The sequence below is a fragment of the Aethalodelphis obliquidens genome, unplaced genomic scaffold, assembly GCF_003676395.1.
Source record: "Aethalodelphis obliquidens isolate GAN/ISIS:26980383/991018 unplaced genomic scaffold, ASM367639v1 scaffold1, whole genome shotgun sequence".
In the NCBI taxonomy this organism is placed as follows: Eukaryota; Metazoa; Chordata; class Mammalia; order Artiodactyla; family Delphinidae; genus Aethalodelphis; species Aethalodelphis obliquidens.
This window is the reverse complement of record NW_020837945.1, coordinates 72,114,242-72,134,937: the sequence shown is the minus strand read 5'-3', so window position 1 is coordinate 72,134,937 and position 20,696 is coordinate 72,114,242. Positions and strand designations below refer to the sequence as shown.

Genomic DNA, 20,696 nt, shown 5'->3' with positions numbered 1-20,696 from the left:
AAATTAACAATAAGAAAAGCAAAGAGTTGCACAAGAAATGACATGTGATAATAAATTACTCAACTCAAGTGAACAACAGTCCTACATAGTCATAAGGTAAAAACTGACTGCTAATCAAATAAAACTTTGCCACCTTTCTTAATTGGGAGACTAGAGGGAGTAGAAATGGGAAAATGGGATGGTATAATAGTAACTAAATTCTCAACTGTCATAACAGGAAGTTTCCAGAAAAAGAAAAATACAGAAATGTCAAGAAATACCTGTAGGACTTCACTGGTGGCGCAGTGGTTAAGAATCCGCCTGCCAATGCAGGGGACACAGGTTTGAGCCCCGGTCCGGGAAGATCCCACATGCTGTGTGTGCCACAACTACTGAGCCTGTGTGCTGCAACTACTGAAGCCTGCACGCCTAGAGCCTGTGCTCCGCAACAAGAGAAGCCACCGCAATAAGAAGCCCACGTACTGCAACAAAGAGTAGACCCCGCTCGCCGCAACTAGAGAAAGCCCGTGTTGCAACAACTAAGACCAAACACAGCCAAAATAAATAAAATTAATTAAAAATAAAAAAAGTAAAAAAAAAAAAAGAAATACCTGTATAAGTATATAATATAGAAATCTGAAAACTAATGCATGCTAAAACCAGCTCAAAGTTAAAAGCAGATGCCTCTGTGGAGGACTCTGCAGTGAGAAAGTCTGCAGCTGGGGACTGGCACTATTTATAATGACTCCTTTAAGATTATCTGACTTTTTAATCTGTGCATATTATTTTATTAAAAACCTAAAATAAAGGTCAAAAAAGACCTTTCCCTTCATTGTTCTACTCTTCCTCCTCTTCAAAAGATAAAAACTTGTTAAATGATTTGAATAAAAAATAATTCCCTAATTTAAAAAAAGTCACAAATGTCAAAGTAGTAGTAAAGCATGTGTTAAGCTCCTACAAATAGTGCTTTTCAATAAAATCAATCATCTAGGCATTTTTGAACTTTTCTTAGGCAAATGTTTTGGGCATTTGCTATAGTTTAAGAAATACAAATGTCAGAATAGCAAAAAGCAGTTTTATAGTGTAACAAATATATTTTATGCAGTCATTGCCTACACTCCCCACTCCAGGCTAAAAAATGTATAATTTTGTTTTTTCATAGTGAACTCTCTATAATGCACCCGTTCTCCATGTCAGCATATCCAACATTCAAATTAAATGCGTATAATGAAGTGAAGCCTTAATGTATGGCACTTTTAAAGATTTCTTGGTGCATTTAACACAAAAAATTCTAGTAAGATTCTTATTACTTCACCTAGGTAAGCATTAGAATTTCAGGCCAAATTATTGAAGGTATTTCAACAGATCAGAAGTGTTTCCCTGGGTCTGATAGCCAGAACATTTTGAACAAATTTATTCTGAAACTGATTTAGAAGAGCGAAGGCTCACGCTTATTACTCATTAATTTTTGAAAAACTTTCTAATTTGGAGCTCTGTAATACATTCATGGTGCCATGACATGTTTAAAAAATATTCATCCTTAAAAATACTAGAACATTCTTTGAAAACCTATTACACTTATTCTTTTAAGCTATTCTGATCTAAAGAAAGAATTAAAGTTTAGGAAAAGGGAAAATGAACATTTAAAAAAGTTTATTTCTAGCCCTGAAAGAACAAAATTATTGAACAAGGTCATCAAATACAGCAGTTAATGTCAATGTAACAATTAAATAATTGAATGGGATTAAATTAAAAATAAAAGTCAATATAAAATTTGAAGACAAAACAGAAAAGACAAGTTACTTTCACTTAGTTCCATTTCTATCTAACAAAAACAAAAAAAAACCAAAACAAACAAACAAAAAACACACAAGACATTCCTACCAAAGATGTTTGACAGAATTATCATACATTTCTTTCTCTCTCATTTGGCAACATTCTAGAATGGTGAATGAGAAAGACTTCAGTTCTCTCAAGGCCAGGCCAGTGCTTGGTTCTCCTTTGTAATTTCCACAATATCTACCATACCACAGTGTCTTTGTCAAAGTGGTCAATAAATGTGTTAGTGAGAAATAAAATCTGTGTGTGTGTGTGTGTGTGTGTGTGTATTTTTTCCCCTTCTTACACATACTCATATACACACACTGTGGAAAAACTGATTTTAGTTGTTTATTGTGGGAGCAGTTGAGACAAGGAAGACAATCTGCTTTTTATATTACTATAATTTCACTAAAAAAAACCCCAAAAGAATCTTAATCTGGATTTTAGCTATATTCCATAATGATTTTTTGACATTTCACTGGATATGGATCTCAGTATATTTTAAAACTTTTAGATTAAAAAACTGATGCAAATTTAAGCACCCATTTTTTTTTTTTCTAACTATAGCTACTGCCTGATCAGATCTAAAATTATTCTGGCTAGAATACAGTATATATAAACAAACATGTATTTATGTGAGCCCTACAAAGAAATCCTCATAGGTAGTTTTAAATTGCTTATTAAAGGCACAGGTCATTTAGGACTGGTGGTAACTAGATACACTTTAAGCAGCTTAATATTTATATGTTGAGGAGAAGAGAATTTGTACTGTGTGCCAGGCACTCAACACATGAAAACAGAGTTGTGTTAGCCTTAGTTTCTTATGCTAGCACAATCACTCTACTTGTTTACTATTCTATGTAGGATGAAATATTCAATATTTTCATGGTTTCTCAGTTTTAACTGTCCCTTTCAAAGCAGCAAAAGGAACAAGAGGAGAAGGAAACTTTTAGACTGCCAGAGTCTGAAATATAATAAATACTACAGTAATATTGTCTTAATAACAAAAGAGGACTACTAAGGTAATTTTTAGATTTAAATGGGAATTTTCATTCTAAAGTAATGACAAAAAGGTAAATACAAAAGGCAGTTATTAAAAAAAAACCATGAATCTTGATTCAGATATAATTTTTCTTGCAACAACATGTGAACATTTTAATTTAAAATTAATAAATCACAATTCTGTATTGCTTTTAAGATTAAGATTATTCAAAAATTGACACATTTCAGAATTAACCAAAGTACATTTCTATTACAAGTTAGTTTATCCAAGTAAGTAAAGAATAAACCACAGCGTAGCTCCCTTAACCTAGGAGTCAGGTTTTAATGACAAAGTCCGTTGCCAGCAATGGACATGCAGGTAACCATCAAGGAAGTTGTAAATACAAACCCCAAACTGCTTCTATAAACTGAAAAGACCTTTGTTGAGTCACAGGCATAAAAATGGGGCATTGGCACTGCATTCAGTGAATATGGCCTTTATGACTTACGCATGGAAGTGCCTTCTAGAGTGGTCATGAGGATCACAGTCTTACACCATCTAGTTGGTTTTCTATTTCATTGGTAGCATCTTCTTTATCATAATCCATCCAGACAACTATTTACAAAGAATGTTCAAATCTGGAACTCAACAGACGCTGTAGCTTTCCACCAGAAATAAACCAGCTTATTTCTGTAAAGTAATTTAGTAATAGCTGTAGAAGGCCAATATAATCCAGAGAAAAAGGAAATCAAGAATCAAATTGAAAACAGAGACTATTAAGTGCTCTAGATACAAGTTTCACTAATTATCTTACTTATTTTTGTGAAAACCTTCCTGTATTACCAATTAAAAAAAAAAAAACCCCACCAGCCATTTCTATCCTTATACCTGTATCTTAACAGAGATATGATGGGAATGATAGGAAATAAAACTCATATTAAGTTCTCCTAATGTACTCCAAAACATCAAAATTATTTTTATTCATGATTTGTACTATTGCAGGATGGCAAGTAGGTGTGAAGTCAATTAGGAGCGAATGGTGGGAACAAAAAGCCAGAACCAAAGCACGTATTTTTCTCTTTCATGTGGCTCTTGGCATGTCAGAAGGGACAATACTGCCTCCAAAAGCCAAACAATTAAAATGATGAGAGAAGATGAAGGGAGGAGGGGAAGGGAGAAGAGAGGGCACTCTAATAATTAATGTTACAGGTCACAGACCTTTTTTAAATCTTTAAAATAAAAAATGTATTGCTATCAACAAGCACATTTCATTACTCTTTCTTTCTCCAGTTTTTTACATGAATATTATTTACTTATTTGAAAAAAATCTAAAGTAATTCAACATCTTAAATGACCCATGAATTTACCAAGAAGTACTTTGTCACTTAAGTTCTCACAGATAGTAAAAATGTTGGTAATGGGCTGGGAACAATGTTTATAACAAATCTCTACAGTTTACTGGTCAGAAGCTGCATCTCTAAGTAACTGACGTTTCTCTTTCATGAATATAATCTTATCTATTTTAGAGCTCACCAAGGTTCAAGCCTCTCACTTTGTCTCTGCTAGCTCCAAATATTTTTTACCTTTAAATGGAAAAAAAAAGGTTAACTTTTAAATTCTGAAAATTCAATGGTTATTATATTATTTACCATGGGAAGGGGGGGAGGAGTAGGGTGAGAAAGGGTTAATTAAAAAACAAACTAGCTAAAATTACAACATATACAGAAACTTATTTCCAAAATGAAGGGAAAAAAAGAGGGACGGGGAAACTAGCGGCACAAACCAAAGTCCTGAAGCCAAATCTGAAGAGGACATAGAAAGAAAAACAAAGTGTAAGAAAGTAGAGTCAATGGGATTCTTTTTCTGTTTCAATGATTTAGTTATAAATATAGATTATTAGTCTTCTCTCTATACATGTTAACAAATGCCAAACAACTCACTATTATGAAACTTTTAAAACTGATTCTTTCACATTTGTTTAAAAAGGTAAAAATCACATTCTTTTCTTCCCTTCCTTCAGTTCAAACTCTGAACTGAAATATTACATGTAACAATAGCTGGTTCTAACTTCTATACAAAGTTAAACGATATTGAACTCCTTTGCCAATATAAGGAGCTACATAATTTCTATCACACTTGCCTCCAATTTAGGCATAAGAAACATTTCTCAAAGCAACTCAAAAGGAGCAAGTCAAGGAAAAGAAAGTTATGGAGAGAAAAGAAGACTAGCAGATAAAACACATACTCTGAAAAACCCAAATCTGCCATTCAAGTACTGAAAATACCTCAAAAGGGACAATGAATGGGATCTATTATAATGAAGTCAGCAAAATAAAATGCAAATCTCAAGCATGATATATGGCCCTGATGGGCTTTCTGCTGAAAGATGTAAGGTTAGTGATTCAGTCCACAATTCCTTTTGGACCCTAGAGAAGGGATTCAATAAGAAAGTTGTCATTCAGTTCTGCAATTTTTTCTTGGTTGTCTTCAGGAAATAGTAGCTTGTTTTTTTCCTCCTTGTTATGTAGACCATTTCTTTAAACCCCAAAAGAATAATAATTTTCATATATTAAAAGACTTCTTTTAGAAAATGGAGAAAAGAATATGAGGCCACGGCAATGATGTTAACGGTTACTCTTCATTGCTTCTTTAGCTGCCATGATCAGTGGTGTCAAGCTGGATAATGGTTTGGCCAGTTTCAGGAAGGGATGCTGTCAGAAAGAGTGGGGGAAAATAAATGTAAATGTCACCAGTTTAGAAGCCAAATATTTCAATTAAGCCCCTAAGACTACTTTATGGATCATAATTTATTTAACAAACACATATTTCAGTACTTCTATAAAATCAACATAATCACTACATCACTTTTATGGTTGAAAGTGTAGTCTTTTTAGTTTTTCTCATATTATAAAATCTCAGTTAAATGACCCAGATACCCATGCCTGCAATGAACTGGTGTGAGAACTGGTAATATGAAAAACTTATACATTTATCCCAGTATTATGGGTATTTTATTCTCAGCAGATAAAATCCTGAACTGCAGCAGCTGCCATGCTGCTGGTAATGAATGAATAGTGAAATGTAATTATGAACTCTATGTAAACTTTCTGCCGGTTACTCAAAAAAGTCAACTTTTTCCCAAAATAGAATTATTTCCAAATTCACCTGTAACAGTTCTCTGGCTGAACCCCTTTTCTCCACATCCATCTCCAAACATCGATTTAAGAAATCCCGAAATATGGGGGAAAGTTTCTCTGGGTTTTGAAGTTCTGGAGTTCCATTAGTCGCTATCAGGTACAAGGCCTAAGAACAGAAGAACAACTCTGACATACTTAAGATAGCTCAACAAAGTTAGAGAGTACTTTAAACTTTATGGATCTCTTATACGTATTTAAAGACAATTGTCATACACACTAAAGTGTGGTTATTATTTCTACCCATTTCGATTAGATATTTTTCACTTTATTTTTAGATGTTACATTTCCCTGACTTCTTTTTCAAAATTATCTTCACCTTTTTCTTTTTTTGGATTATAAATACATACTGATAAATAAAACTACCACTATAATAAAATGGTATAAAGAAAAATGACCACAATCCCACCATCCACATATAGTATCCCATTTATCTTTCTTAAGATTTTTTTTCCAAGTCATACCACATTTCAAAACAATGGGATTTGTTGAAACTGCTTTAAGAAATTTTAAATTAGCTATATCTATATAGCTATAGATGAACAGGTGGAACACATAGGATTTTTAAGGCAATGAAGATACTCTTTAAGATACTTTTATAATGGACACGTTATTCAGTATACATTTGTCCAAACCCACGACATATGACATCAAGAGTGAACCCTAATGTAAACTATAGACTCTGGATGATACTGATGTGTCAGTGTAGGTTCAATGATGGTAAGAAATGTACCCTCTGTGAGGGATGGTGATAATGGGGGAGGTTATGCATGTGTAGGGGGAGAGGGCATATGGGAAATCTCTGTACTTTTCTCTCAATATTGCTGTGAACATGAAACTGCTCTAAAAAAACAAAGTCTTAAAAAAAAAAAAAGAAACAAAACTAGCTATATCCCACCCTCATCATCACTATCAATAATAACAGATTAGATCTACAAAATTATTTTAATGGCTGAATTGAATAGTGTCTTATTATATGGGTGCTTCATAATTTAGTCAATCCCCTTTGGAAAATCCTTGTATTCTTTATGTAATTCTCTGACTATTTTCTTTGAATTCCTAGAAATGGAGTTAAAAAAAAAAAACGCTCAACAGACTTTTTAAAAGAAGTTTTAGATGTACAGAAAATTGAGCAGATAGTACACAGCTCCCATATACCACCCTTACACACATACACACACACACACACACACACACAGAATTCCCCCATTATTAAAATCGTACATTAGTACGGTACACTTTGTTACAAGTGATGAACCAATACTGACACACTTTCACTAAACAGAAGTCTGTAGTTTACACTGGGGTTCACTCTTTGTATTGCACAGTTCTATGGGTTTTGACACACGTACATTGTCATGCAACTACCATTATAGTATCACACAGAATACTTTCACTGCCCTAAAAATTCCCTGTGTTCCACCTATTGGTTATTATGAATAATGCTGCCATGAACATTTGTGTACAAGTTCTTGGGTGGATGAATGCTTTTAATTCTCTTTGTTATTTACCTAGCAGTGGAACTGCCAAGTCACATGGTAACTCAAAGTTAATTTTTACAGGAACTGTCAAACTGTTTTCCAAAGTGCTGTACCATTTTACATTTCCACTAGCAGTGTATGAGGGTTCCAATTTCTTCACATTCTCACCAACACTTATCATTGTCTGCCTTTTTGATTACAGTCATTCTAGTAAGGGTGAAGTGATCTTGTTGAGGCTTTGATTTGCATTTCCTTATTAACTACTGATATTGAGTCATACATGATAATTTAAAAGAAGTAAAAGATAAAAGAGAAAGAAAGAAAGATGGAACTCTCCACCTCAGCTGCTGGAATATGTACATAACTGTTTAAAATCTACTGACTTCATCTGTTTCTCAGAACCCTCACTCTTTTGTTTGAATATGGGCTTTAACATTGCCATCTACACAGGCTTCTCATAGATGTGATCCTGCTTTCCTCTTTGTACCTGGGGGTACAGAGGCCAAGGTTCAAAGTCAACAACCTGAAGGATATATCTAGAGCCCCTTAATTCTGCAGAAAAGTGACCAAATTCTTACTTATGTGCAAATTTAGAAACCACACAGCTTACCAAAAATTTACAAACTCTTTACCTAACACATTCAACTCAATAAGCCAGAAGCAAATCATTTTTAGACGTAGAGTGAGGGCAGAGACTAGGTTTTATCAACTTCGTATCCTAAATTCTTGGCCAGTGCCTGGCAAAAGCAAGGTCTAAATAAATGATTTAAAGAAAATTATTTTTCTTAAAATAAGGCTGATGCTTAATTGGTCTTACCCTCAAAGGATTTTCATTGAGATATGGAGGCTCTCCTTCTACCATCTCAATAGCCATAATACCCAGAGACCAGATGTCAACCTTAGGGCCATAAGCTTTCCGTGTAACCACCTCTGGTGCCATCCAGTATGGCGTTCCAACCATAGTACTTCGCTTGCTCTGCTCAGGGGTGATCTGGGCACAGAAACCAAAGTCAGCTATAAAACAAAACAAAACACCTTGAGTTAATGGTGTCCGTGGGTTGTTTAAGAGTTTACTTAATATGATTTAACTAACTACATTTGAGTATTCAGCCTCTTAATTTTTAAGAAAGTATTAATAAAGAAAACCAGAATGGGCTTACAAATATTTTGATGATGTTATATACTCTCACTTTTTAACTTTTACTTCCCACAAGTAGAGGGTAAATTATCAGGAAGGCTTTTTTTTTTTTGGCGGTACGTGGGCCTCTCACTGTTGTGGCCTCTCCCGTTGCGGAGCACAGGCTCCGGACGTGCAGGCTCAGCCGTCATGGCTCACGGGCCTAGCCGCTCTGCGGCATGTGGGATCCTCCCGGACCGGGGCACGAACCCGTGTCCCCTGCATCTGCGGGCGGACTCTCAACCACTGCGCCGCCAGGGGAGCCCTATCAGGAAGCCTTTTATTCTAAATAATTCTATCCTAAAAATTTTAATAAAGTTGAAAAAGGTCTAAAAGAAAAAGTCACCAAAGCTGGACACCAAAACTATGTCCACTGTGAATCAGGCAAAGGTCAGGAAGTGGAAATTACTTTTGAAGAAAATAAACAGAAGCTAGAATTAATAATAATAAGCATCCGACTCAGCAGAGAGCCTAGGAAAAGAACATGTTTAACTGCAACTGTACCTACAAGGTCTTCACCAGCATTACTCTATTCTAAGCACCTCATTTTATAACTGAAGAGCAGAATGCCTAATTTAGTACCCAGTATTAATTTAGTGGAAAAGTCAAGATGAGAATCCAGAATTTTTTCCTTCATTCTACTGTTAAACCCATTCTACTCCATATGTAAACACTGTTAACATTTAGGTTTGTAAGCTTTAGACTCTTCGTTATGCATTTCCAAATGTACAAATAATACCCGTGAACTGACTGATTTATTTTACCTAGTTAGGATATTTTGTAAACTGCTTTTTAAAACCTAATTTTTTAGATATCTTTCCATATTAGTACATTAACCCACCTCACTATTTTAACTACACAACTTCACGGAACATAAAAATACCATAATGTATTTAACCATTTCTGTACTACGAGACATTTAAGATATTGTTGGACTTTCTTTACAAGGTTGCAGAGAACATTTTTGTACTTATTGCTGTGCGTATGTTCAGTAATTCTATAGGAGAGAATCCTAAAAGAGCAATTGTTAGGTCAAATCATAACATTTACAGCTAAAATGAGTGCTTATAACTGTTCCAAGTATAATACCTCATAAGAATTAACATACCTCATGATAATTTTATGAGACAGGCATATTTACTACTGTTATGATTTCCATTTTACAAATGGAGAAACTGAGGCATACATATTTTTAGATAACTTATCCAAGATCATTCATCTAGTAAGTGGTAGAGCCATGGTAACATATTAACCAAAAAAGTCAAATTTAGTTACCTGTGTATCCACCAAAAGTGTATGAGAATGTCAATTTCTAGTTTTCCCACTAAAATTACAATTATTAACTATATATTCTGACTATCTGACAGAACCTGGGTCCCCTTTTCTTGTGGTTGAATAACCTTTGGAGTATCTATCTTAAAAAAAGAGATGTTGAAAAACGAGCCAAACTCTCTAGGCAAACAGAAGAAAAAGTTTTTGGTCTCCTGATCTAAGAAATGCCTTGAATTTTGCATAGTTGGAGAAACCTCAGTAGAAGGTCTTCTTGAATCCTCCAGAGGACATGGTTGGAACTGAGATTATAGCCAGCAGAGGAAAGGAGTTTTTGGGTTTTTTTTCCATGACTCTACCATGTCTGATACAGAAGTTAATTAGGGAAAGAGGTTTACACATGGTTTTTTTCAGACCTTGTCATCTCTGACATAACGGTCATACAGTCCTCCCCCAATTAGGCCACCATCTACCAAATCCAGAGAAAGATGAACAGCATAATGACAAAAACCTACCCCAACAGGTAGCAGAGATAGATCCAAGTTTATGTTTGGAAGACAGCACCAACATTATAATAGTCCCAGACACTGTTCCTCAATGCTTTACATTTTTACTACTCAGAAGAATTCTCTGAGATAGGTACTGTTATTTTCCTTATCATACAAATGAGAAAATGGACACAAAAAGAGATTACGTAACTCACCCAAAATTATTCAGCAAGTAGTGGCAGATCCGCTATTTAAACTCAAGCTGTCCAGCTGACAGTCTATATCTTTTTACTACTATTCTCCCCCACTGCATGTATTGTCATAAAAATGTTAATAGCAGAAGAGGGTTTTTACTTAAACAAAAGGCAGAAAATTATAAGTAGCATATAAATGTTATTTATTCACTTGTTACTCACTAAGTTTAACAGATCCTTCCATGCCCAAAAGCACATTGTCACTTTTGATGTCTCTGTGGATCACTTGATTAGCATGTAAAAACTCCAATGCCTGTAAACACTGAACAGGAGAAAAACACCTATCAATGAAACAGTCCCTGAAAAGTCTAAGGGAAGTTCACATACACCATTTATGACCTGAGCACCACCTCTAGTAACCAGCAGAAGATACTCTAATAATATTATGAAGAAAAAAATCCTGTCACATGCAGTTGTGAAAATAAGACACCTAAAATAATTAGATCCCCCTCTTCCCACTCTCTGCTCTTATCCAGAGACAATTATTATATAATGTCTTATCTAGGCCTATTTCTGCCACAGATTATTTAATACCATAGAATATCACTTAGTCTTCAATGTTCTCATTTATGAAATGGTGGGTGGGTCTACATGATTTCTAGGCCTGCTCAGGTTTAAATGCCTAAAGGTATGCAGCACTTGGTAAATATGCACAAGGCTTTTTAGAAATCATTTCAACAGTAAAGGATAAACTTATCATTTCCATTTGAATCTGAAATATGCCAAAGTCTAATCAATGTAAGCCACTGCGGGTCTGGTTCTCTCCAGCTGTTCAATGCTATGTAAAATGTTTTCTTCATTTCTTCTATGGTAGGTTTTACATAAAGCTATACCCACACCCTAGACACCAGTGATGATCCTGGACACCACTTCCGTCTTATGCCATATTTCAGAAAGCACTGAGTCAAAAGAGCAGAAGAACTACTCTTACTTCCTTAAAAACAAGAATGAAATTCAATTTAAAAAATCTGCTTGCTATGTTTTTTTAATGTAAACTGAGTATAAATTGTAACTTGGAAAAAGTTGTTTTTATTTCTTACCCCCACTAAAGTAGAACAACAAATAAAGCCTGTACATCATTAATAACAAAAATCTCACTCAAAATAATCTACTATTCAAAGAAAAAAACCAGATTAACTGTGTATTACTGCAATACATTTACCAAGCATTTAAGCAGATTCCTGGAAAGAAATCCCCAGAAAAATACTTGTGTAAACAAATAGAAACAAATGTTATCACAATTAGAGGAACTACTAAAATAATTTTATATTGATTATGAAAAAAATTATTAGAAAAACAAGTTAAGTATAAATAGATAAATCCTTAAGTTTTTATCAGCTTTTAAGTGATCAAACATTCTTTGTTAAGGGATATATTATTGTTTCCCTCCTGAAAGAGTCAAGAGGGCTCCCCTTAGGTGAAGCATAATTACATTAGAATTAAAAGTTTCAAAGAATAGTTTTTAAAAAACACCTAATAAAAGCTGAAAAAGGAAAAACATCACATATACTGTTCTTACATGAACAAAGTTTATAATTTACTTATAATTCACTGTAAAAATGCTGAAAGCCATATCACAGGAAACATAATAGTCGTAAGAACTTTTACAATTTTGTCCTTTGTGACAATGATTCCTAGGGTACTCGAAGAAAGTACTGTTGCAATTTTAATGACAATAAGCAAATCATTAACCTAAGTCTCATCTGTAGGAAAAGATTACATGGAAGAAAGAAAGGCTCATTTTTGGCTTAGATCTAGGCAATGTGGCAGAATTCTACTAGCCTAAGCAAACAGTATGTCTCAAATTCATTAATGAATATCATCTCATTGGTCACCTTTAAAGAGATCGATAAGGCCACAAGTAAACTTACTAATTAATACTTAGGGTGAAGATGTGTACCACTTTGTCCTTGTTTCCACTGTTGAGCGGTGTATTTTTAATGGCACTCCCTCTCACCCTTAAAAGTATCCTGCTTGGATAATAACTAAAAATTTGCTTCTTTTCACATCCTGTTAACCACATCGTTACTGTAACTTTTCAAAAAGGGAGCAAACTCACCTCTCTGCATACAGCAGCAATCTGTGCTTCATCCATGCAGGTCTCTGTTACAACATCAGTAAGTGATCCCCCAGCGAGGTACTCCATTACCACAAACAATTCGTCTCCCACCAGGTAACTAAAAAAAAGAACATACAAAATACATTCACACTTTCACTTTTTCTAAACACGTGGCACTCTATATTGAAGAATTCAAATGTTAGGAATCCTAATTAAAAAAACTAGAAAGCTGCTAGCTTTGATAGCTGGGAAGAAAACTGAAAAGCTGCTATGGAACAGCACAAAAAAAAAATACCTGAGGGTCATTATGATTTTCCCAAATCACTTTAAAATTTTGCCTGCAATTCTAACTTGAGTGTGTACATAGATTATTCCAATTCAAATAACCTTGTATGGCAGGAATGATTTGTCCTTTTTTACAGACGAAGAGATGGAGGCTTGGAAAGGCTAAGTAACTCATCCAAGGTCACACAGCCAGTAAGTGCCAGAACAAAACCTGAAGCCAAGCACAACTGATTCCAAAGCTTATGACTTATTTTAACCACCATGCTTTACTGACTTGAAATACTATTTTAAAAAGCAGAGAAATGTACCTGGAAAGTTTCTTTCTATGAACATGGCCCCAGAGCTAGCCCTAAAGTCTAAAAATGTGTTTTCTTTTAACCCATTCAAAACAAATTTAAATATGGAAATTAAAAAAAAATCACCTATGATTCCCTATCTCCAATATAATCACTACTATAATTTTCATTTATTTTTCTACAATTCTTCTTTCATTCACATATATGTAACTGCTTTAAAAAAAAAACAGATGTAAGGTAATTCCCTGGCGGTCCACTGGTTAGGACTCTGAGCTCTCACTGCCTAGGGCTCGGGTTCAAGCCCTGGTTGGGGAACTAAAATCCCATATGCCACATGGTGCGGCCAAAAATAAAAAAAATTTAAAAATTAAAAAAATAAAAAATGTAAGATACATAATTTTCTCTTCTACTTTTTGTTCTCCTATTTAACATCAATTCCTAAATTAAGTGAGGTTTTGATAAACATGCTATTTGCCCATGAAAGACAAAATTTGAAATCAAAATTGACTTGAAAGTTTAAAAACTGTGTGGCTGGTCACCTCTGTCAGTCAAGACATGAATCACAGCCAACGTTTCCTTAATGTTTCTGCTTCTGATCATTTGTAATTCATATGAGCACCAGCAGCAATGTCCTTCATTTAACTGCCTTCTCTCACTTGCCAAGTGACAGCTATGTAGAAAAAGGACCTTCTAAACTGTAATATGCTATTTTTACCTCTCCTCCTCCTTCAAGTTTATTTTTCAGTGTTGACACTCAACCTTAGTCTAACTAAACTGGCTAGCCCCCAAAACCATGAGACTTAAAATTTCAACATTTTTCTCCCAATGTTTAAGAAATATTTATATTTACCTGTCTAAGAAGTTAACTATGTTGGGATTCTTTAATTCTTTCATCACCAGAATCTCATTAATGATCAATTCCTTCTTTGGCTGTTTCTGTAAATTAATCTGCTTAATAGCAACCTATGGTGGAAACAGGAAAAAAAAAGTCAGAACAAGTTTCCTAATACTCTTAGAAAATTACAAACACAGATCAGTTAATAATCTAATTTACTACATACATACTATACGATGAGATTATAATTTACTCATAGGCAGTACTTTAACTTCCACACTGCCTATGCACAATTCTTTGTAATACACAGAGCTTAAATATTTTTAGATTTCTCTTGAAATCTAAATGCAAGGTCAGCCCAGTGCCAGGAATTAATCCTCTTTTCATCCCAAGCTGGGAAAATAATTTTTAAAATATTTATTTATGAAACCAAACACATAATTACTTCTTTTTTCCCCTCAATAAGGAAAGTGCTATAAAATTACCTAGAGTAATTCTTTCAACATATTCAACTGCAAGAAATTCCTTACTGATTATTCACAGGCAGATCTAGTTTCTTCCCATATTAAAAGCTAATGGTAACACCCAGAAGTATGAAAAAGTAGCTACCTCTTGTCCCAATGCCACATCAGTAGCAGTGAAAACTGTGCCAGAAGCCCTAGGGAAAAGAAGACATAACCAGATTTAAGGTTTCAAAATCATTCTCATTTATAACATCCAAAGACTTTATACTCAGAACAACTAAAAAGAGGTTAAAGAACGTTTAAGACTAAACATCTTTAAAAGAAGTAAAAGCAAAAACAAAGGGGGAAAAAATAAGAAAAAGAGGCAATTCTTGTGGCCAAAACTTATGTTAGAAATTTGTCATAAATATCAGATCTACAAAAATACAGAAAAAAGATAAAGAAAAGAAAGAAAAAAGTCACATATACTCATGGATCCACTGCCCTGTTTAAGAAACAAAGAACTACAAATAAATTTGAAGGTTCTTATGTGCCCTTTCCAAAGGCATCCTACCTCCTCCCTAAAGTAATCTATATTGGGTATTTATTCTGTATTTGATGTGCATCATTTACATGTATTTCTCTATACTTTATACTCTATACTTTCTATAACAGTGTGTACCGCTATAGAAAATGTTTCACATAATTTTTTTTTTTTTTTTTTTTGGTGGCACGCGGGCCTCTCACTGTTGTGGCCTCTCCCGTTGCGGAGCACAGGCTCTGGACGCGCAGGCTCAGCCACTCCGCAGCATGTGGGATGTTCCCAGACCAGGGCACGAACCCGTGTCCCCTGCATCGGCAAGTGGACTCTCAACCACTGCGCCACCAGGGAAGCCCCAATTTTTTAACTTCATATAAATGATTTCATTTTATGTATTTTCCTATAATTTGCTTTTTTAATTCAACACTGGATTGGGGATGGTCATCCATATGGATAGGTGTTATCCTTGTTCACTTGTAATTATTACATATATTATCCAGTATACTATTTACAATTTATCCATTCTCAGGCAGAAGAATATTAACATGATTTTCAATTTCTTGTTATTAAAACCAGTGCCGCAAGTGAATTTGGTTTTTAAAAAGAAATTCATAAGGAAGTTTTCAAAAAGACTCAAGCTCACTTTCTAAACTGACAGAACACTTTCCAGAGATTAATAACATTAAAAATTCAAGATGTTCATTTGCTCCCAAGCAACAGAAAAACAGATTTCAGTTAGCATAGTTTAAAAATACAAATTATTGGGAATTCCCTGGAGGTGCAGTGGTTAGGACTCCACGTTTCCACTGCAAGAGGCCTGGGTTCAGTCTCTGCTCAGGGAACTAAGATCCCATGAGCCATGTGGCACAGCCAAAAAATAATGATAATAATTTTTAAAAAAATACAAATGGGGCTTCCCTGGTGGCGCAGTGGTTGAGAATCTGCCTGCCAATGCAGGGGACACGGGTTCGAGCCCTGGTCTGGGAAGATCCCACATGCCGCGGAGCAACTAAGCTCGTGCGCCACAACTACTGAGCCTGCGTGTCTGGAGCTTGTGCTCCACAACAAGAGAGGCTGCGACAGTGAGAGGCCCGCACACCGCGATGAAGAGTGGCCCCCGCTCACCGCAACTAGAGAAAGCCCACACACAGAAACTTAGACCTAACACAGCCAAAATAAATAAATAAATTTTAAAAATACAAATGATTGAACACAATCAGAAGATCAGTAGAATTAAATATCCATACTTAATGATGTGATTAAAATGCAGGTTTTTAAAACTATAATCCTGTAGTAAATTTTCTTACTGTCTTTTAAATATTTGCCAGGCAATTTTCCCACCCATCTAATTTCTTATCACCAACGCAAAATAACACTTAAGAAGAAACAATGCACAATCACTGCTAAGTAGTACAGTATTTTAATAGCATCTAGAAATAAACGCATTACTTATTTACACAAATCCAAGGATACTACTCATAGAATACCAGAAGTGCTCAATGTCAGCAGGCAAAAGAGATATCATGCTGGGCACCCAGGAAATAATGAATATTCTGGTAATACAGTCACAAATACTTACCCTTGCCCAATTTTTTCATATCTTGTGTATTTTTTCTTAGGGTCACCTATGCTTACAATAGTTCCTATTTTAAACAAAAACAACAAAAAGTTGGAAACTCAGTCAAGCATTTAAAAATTGTAAACTAATTCTGATAACATTATTTCTTTTAATAACCTCCACTGATTTTAGAAGTTTTCAAACATAACACTAAGTTTCAAAAATAATGTATGTTTCAAACACTAAAGAAACAATTAACAAAAATAAAAAAGTATCAGAAGCAAGAAGACACATTATTTCCACTAGGTTAGACCTCCTAACTAATGTCTTGATTATCCCACCTCCTCAAAATGACCACGTTTTAGAATGACCAACAGTACTAGTTTTCTTGAGACTAAGGGGGTTTTAGGATGTGGCATGTTCAGTCTTAAAACTGGTAAATTCCCGGGGAAAGGAAAAGTTGGTCATCCTACTTATCATACTCCACTGAAATGTACTAAACTAATGATAAGTTATAAAACTACTTACTATGAGAAAAAATATAAATATTTATATATATATAAAATACCCAAATGAAAAACCCTAAATGGCTTTTCTGACTCTTCTCATATATCTTATATCTTTCAATATATTTAGGAAATCACTTATTACTATAAACATTACTCTAATGTGAACTAATCATACATGTGTTTTAGGAAAGTTCACTATGTCACAACTAAGAAACAGGTTTTATTTTACTTTATTTAACTTTTAATTTTACATTGGAGTATAGCTGATTAACAATGTTGTGATAGTTTCAGGTGCACAGCAAAGGGACTCAGCCATACATATACATGTATCCACTCTCCCCCAAACTCCCCTTCCATCCAGGCTGCCACGTAACATTGGGCAGAGTTCCCTGTGCTATACAGTAGGTCTTTGTTGGTTATACTTTTTTTTTTTAATTAAAAAAATTTTTTTTAATTTTTGGTTGTGTTGGGTCGTCGTTGCTACGCGAGGGCTTTCTCTAGTTGCAGTGAGCGGGGGCTACTCTTTGTTGCGGTGCACAGACTTCTCATTGCTGTGCCTTCTCTTGTTGTGGAGCACGGGCTCTAGGAGTGCAGGCTTCAGTAGTTGTGGCACGCAGGCTCAGTAGTTGTGGCACATGGGCTTAGTTGCTCCGTGGCATGTGGGATCTTCCCGGACAAGTGATCGAATCCATGTCCCCTGAATTGGCAGGTGGATTCTAAACCACTGTACTACCAGGGAAGTCCCTGGTTATCCATTTTAAATATAGCAGTGTCTACATGACAATTCCAAACTCCCTAACTATCCCTTCCCCTATTCTTCCCCCCTGGTAACCGTAAGTTCATTCTCTAAGTCTGTGAGTCTGTTTCTGTTTTGTAAATAAGTTCCTTTGTATCATTTCTTTTTAGATTGCCCATATAAGGGATATCATACGATATTTCTCTTTCTCTGACTTACTTCACTCAATATAACAATCTCTAGGTCCATCCGTGGTGCTGCAAATGGCATTATTTCATTCTTTTTAATGGCTGAGTAATATTCCATTGTATGTACGTACCACATCTTCTTTATCCATTCCTCTGTCGATGGACATTTAGGTTGCTTCCATGTCTTGGCTATCATAAACAGTGTTCCAATGAACACTGGGGTGAATGCACCCTTTCGGACCATGTTTTTCTCCAGGTATATGCCCAGGAGTGGGACTGTAGTGTCATGTGGTAGCTCTACTTCCAGGTTTTTAAGGAACTTCTATACTGTTCTCCATAGTGTTGTTCCAATTCACATTCCCACCAACAGTGTAGGAGGGTTCCCATCTCTCCGCACCCTCTCCAGCATTTATTGTTTGTGGATTTTTTGATGAAAGCCATTTTTGACTGGTGTGAGGTGATATCTCATTGTAGTTTTGACTTGCATTTCTCTAATAATTAGTGATGTTGAACATCTTTTCATGTGTCTCTCGGCCACCTGTGTCTTCTTGGAGAAATACCTATTTAGGTCTTCTGCCCATTTTTTGATTGGGTTGTTTGTTCTGATATTAAGCCTCACGAACTGTTTGTAAATTTTGGAGACTAATCCCTTGTTAGTCACATCATTTGCAAATATTTTCTCCCAGTCTGTGGGTTGTCTTTTCGTTTTGTTTATGGTTTCCTTTGCTGGGCAAAAGCTTTTGAGTTTAATTAGGTCCCGTTTGTTTATTTTTGTTTTTATTTCCATTATTCTGGGAAACAGATCGAAAAAGATATTGTTGCAATTTATGTCAGAGAGTGTTCTGCTTATGTTTTCCTCTAGGAATTTTAGAGTGTCCAGTCTCACATTTAGGTCTTTAATCCATTTTTGAGCTTATTTTTGTATATGGTGCTAAAGAATGATCTAATTTCATTTTTTTACATGTAGCTGTCCAGTTTTCCTGCAACCATTTAAGAGACTGTCTTTCCACCATTGTGTAGTCTTGCCTCCTTTGTTGTAGATTAATTGATCACAGGTGCATGGGTTTATTTCTGGGCTTTCTATCCTGTTCCACTGATCTATATTTCTATTTGTGTGCCAGTACCATACTGTTTTGATGACTGTAGCTTTGTAGTATAGTCTGAAGTCAGGGAGCCTGATTCCTCCAGTTCCATTTTTCCTTCTCCAGATTGCCTTGGCTATTTGGGGTCTTTTGTGTCTCCATATAAATTTTATGATTTTCTTGTTCTAGTTCTGTGAAAAATGCCATTGGTAATTTGATAGGGATTGCAGTGAATCTGTAGATTGCCTTGGGTAGTACAGTCATTTTGACAATATTGATTCTTCCAATCCACGAACATGGTGTATCTTTCCATCTGTTTGTCTTCTTTGATTTCTTTCGTCAGCGTTGTATAGTTTTCGGAGTACAGGTCTTTTGTCTCCTTAGGTAGGTTTACTCCTAGGTATTTTATTCTTTTGATGCAATGGTAAATGGGATTGTTTCTTGAACTTCTCTTTCTGATCTTTCGTTGTCAGTGTATAGAAATGCAACAGATTTCTGTGTATTCATTTTGTAACCTGCAACTTTACCAAATTCATTGATTAGCTCTAGTAGTTTTCTGGTAGCATCTTTAGGATCTACTATGCATACTATCATGTCATCTGCAAACAGTGACAGTTTAACTTCTTGTTTTCCAGTCTGGATACCTTTTATTTCTTTTTCTTCTCTGACTGCTGTAGCTAGGACTTCCAAAACTATGCTGAATAATAGTGGTGAGAGTGGACATCCTTGTCTTGTTCCTGATCTTAGAGGAAATGCTTTCAGCTTTTCACCATTGAGTGTGATATTAGCTCTAGGTTTGTAGTATATGCCCTTTATTATGTTGAGCTATGTTCCCTCTATGCCCACTTTCTGGAGAGTTTTTTATCATATGTGTGACAAATTTTTTCAAAAGCTTTTTCTGCATCTGTTGAGATGATCATATGGTTTTTATTCTTCAATTTGTGGGTGTGGTGTATCACACTGCTTGATTTGTGGATATTGAAAAATCCTTGCATCCCTGGGATAAATACCAATTGATCATGGTGAATGATACTTTTACAGTATTATTGGATCTGGACTGCTAGTATTTTGTTGATTATTTTTGCATCAGTGATATGTTCATCAGTGATACTGGCTGTAATTTTCTTCTTTTGTGGTATCTTTCTCTGGTTTTGGTGTCAGGGTGATGGTGGCCTCACAGAATGAGTTTAAGAGTTTTCCTTCCTCTGCAATTTTTTGGAACAGTTTCAGAAGGACAGGAGTTAGCTCTTCTGTAAATGTCTGATGGAATTCGCCTGTGAAGCCATCAGGTCTTGGACTTTTGTTTGCTGGGAGTTTTTAAATCACAGTTTCAATTTCAGTGCTTGTGATTGGTCTGTTCATATTTTCTATTTCTTCCTGGTTTAGTCTTGGAAGGTTGTATTTTTCTAAGAATTTGTCCATTTCTTCCAGGTTGTCCATTTTATTGGCATACAGTTGCTTGTAGTAGTCTCTTATGATCCTTTGTATTTCTGTGGTGTCCGTTGTAACTTCCCCTTTT

General features: G+C 35.2%; 1 protein-coding gene across 3 annotated transcripts in view; it reads right to left on the bottom strand.

The window, feature by feature from the left end:
- Positions 1-1,615: 1,615 nt before the first annotated feature.
- The window catches only part of PAK2 (p21 (RAC1) activated kinase 2), an 80,509-nt gene continuing 61,428 nt past the window's right edge, over positions 1,616-20,696 (bottom strand). For 2 of the 3 annotated variants that reach the window (XM_027108020.1, XM_027108027.1), the window contains exons 8-15: positions 16,684-16,747; positions 14,730-14,778; positions 14,136-14,248; positions 12,705-12,822; positions 10,808-10,907; positions 8,275-8,471; positions 5,948-6,085; positions 1,616-5,493 (exon numbers count right to left, since the gene is read on the bottom strand). In XM_027108020.1, coding sequence (XP_026963821.1) covers positions 5,407-5,493; positions 5,948-6,085; positions 8,275-8,471; positions 10,808-10,907; positions 12,705-12,822; positions 14,136-14,248; positions 14,730-14,778; positions 16,684-16,747 — 866 coding nt within the window. In that variant the 3' untranslated portion in view covers positions 1,616-5,406. The remainder of the gene's footprint in view (positions 5,494-5,947; positions 6,086-8,274; positions 8,472-10,807; positions 10,908-12,704; positions 12,823-14,135; positions 14,249-14,729; positions 14,779-16,683; positions 16,748-20,696) is intronic. The other variant, XR_003433097.1, reaches the window with a different exon arrangement.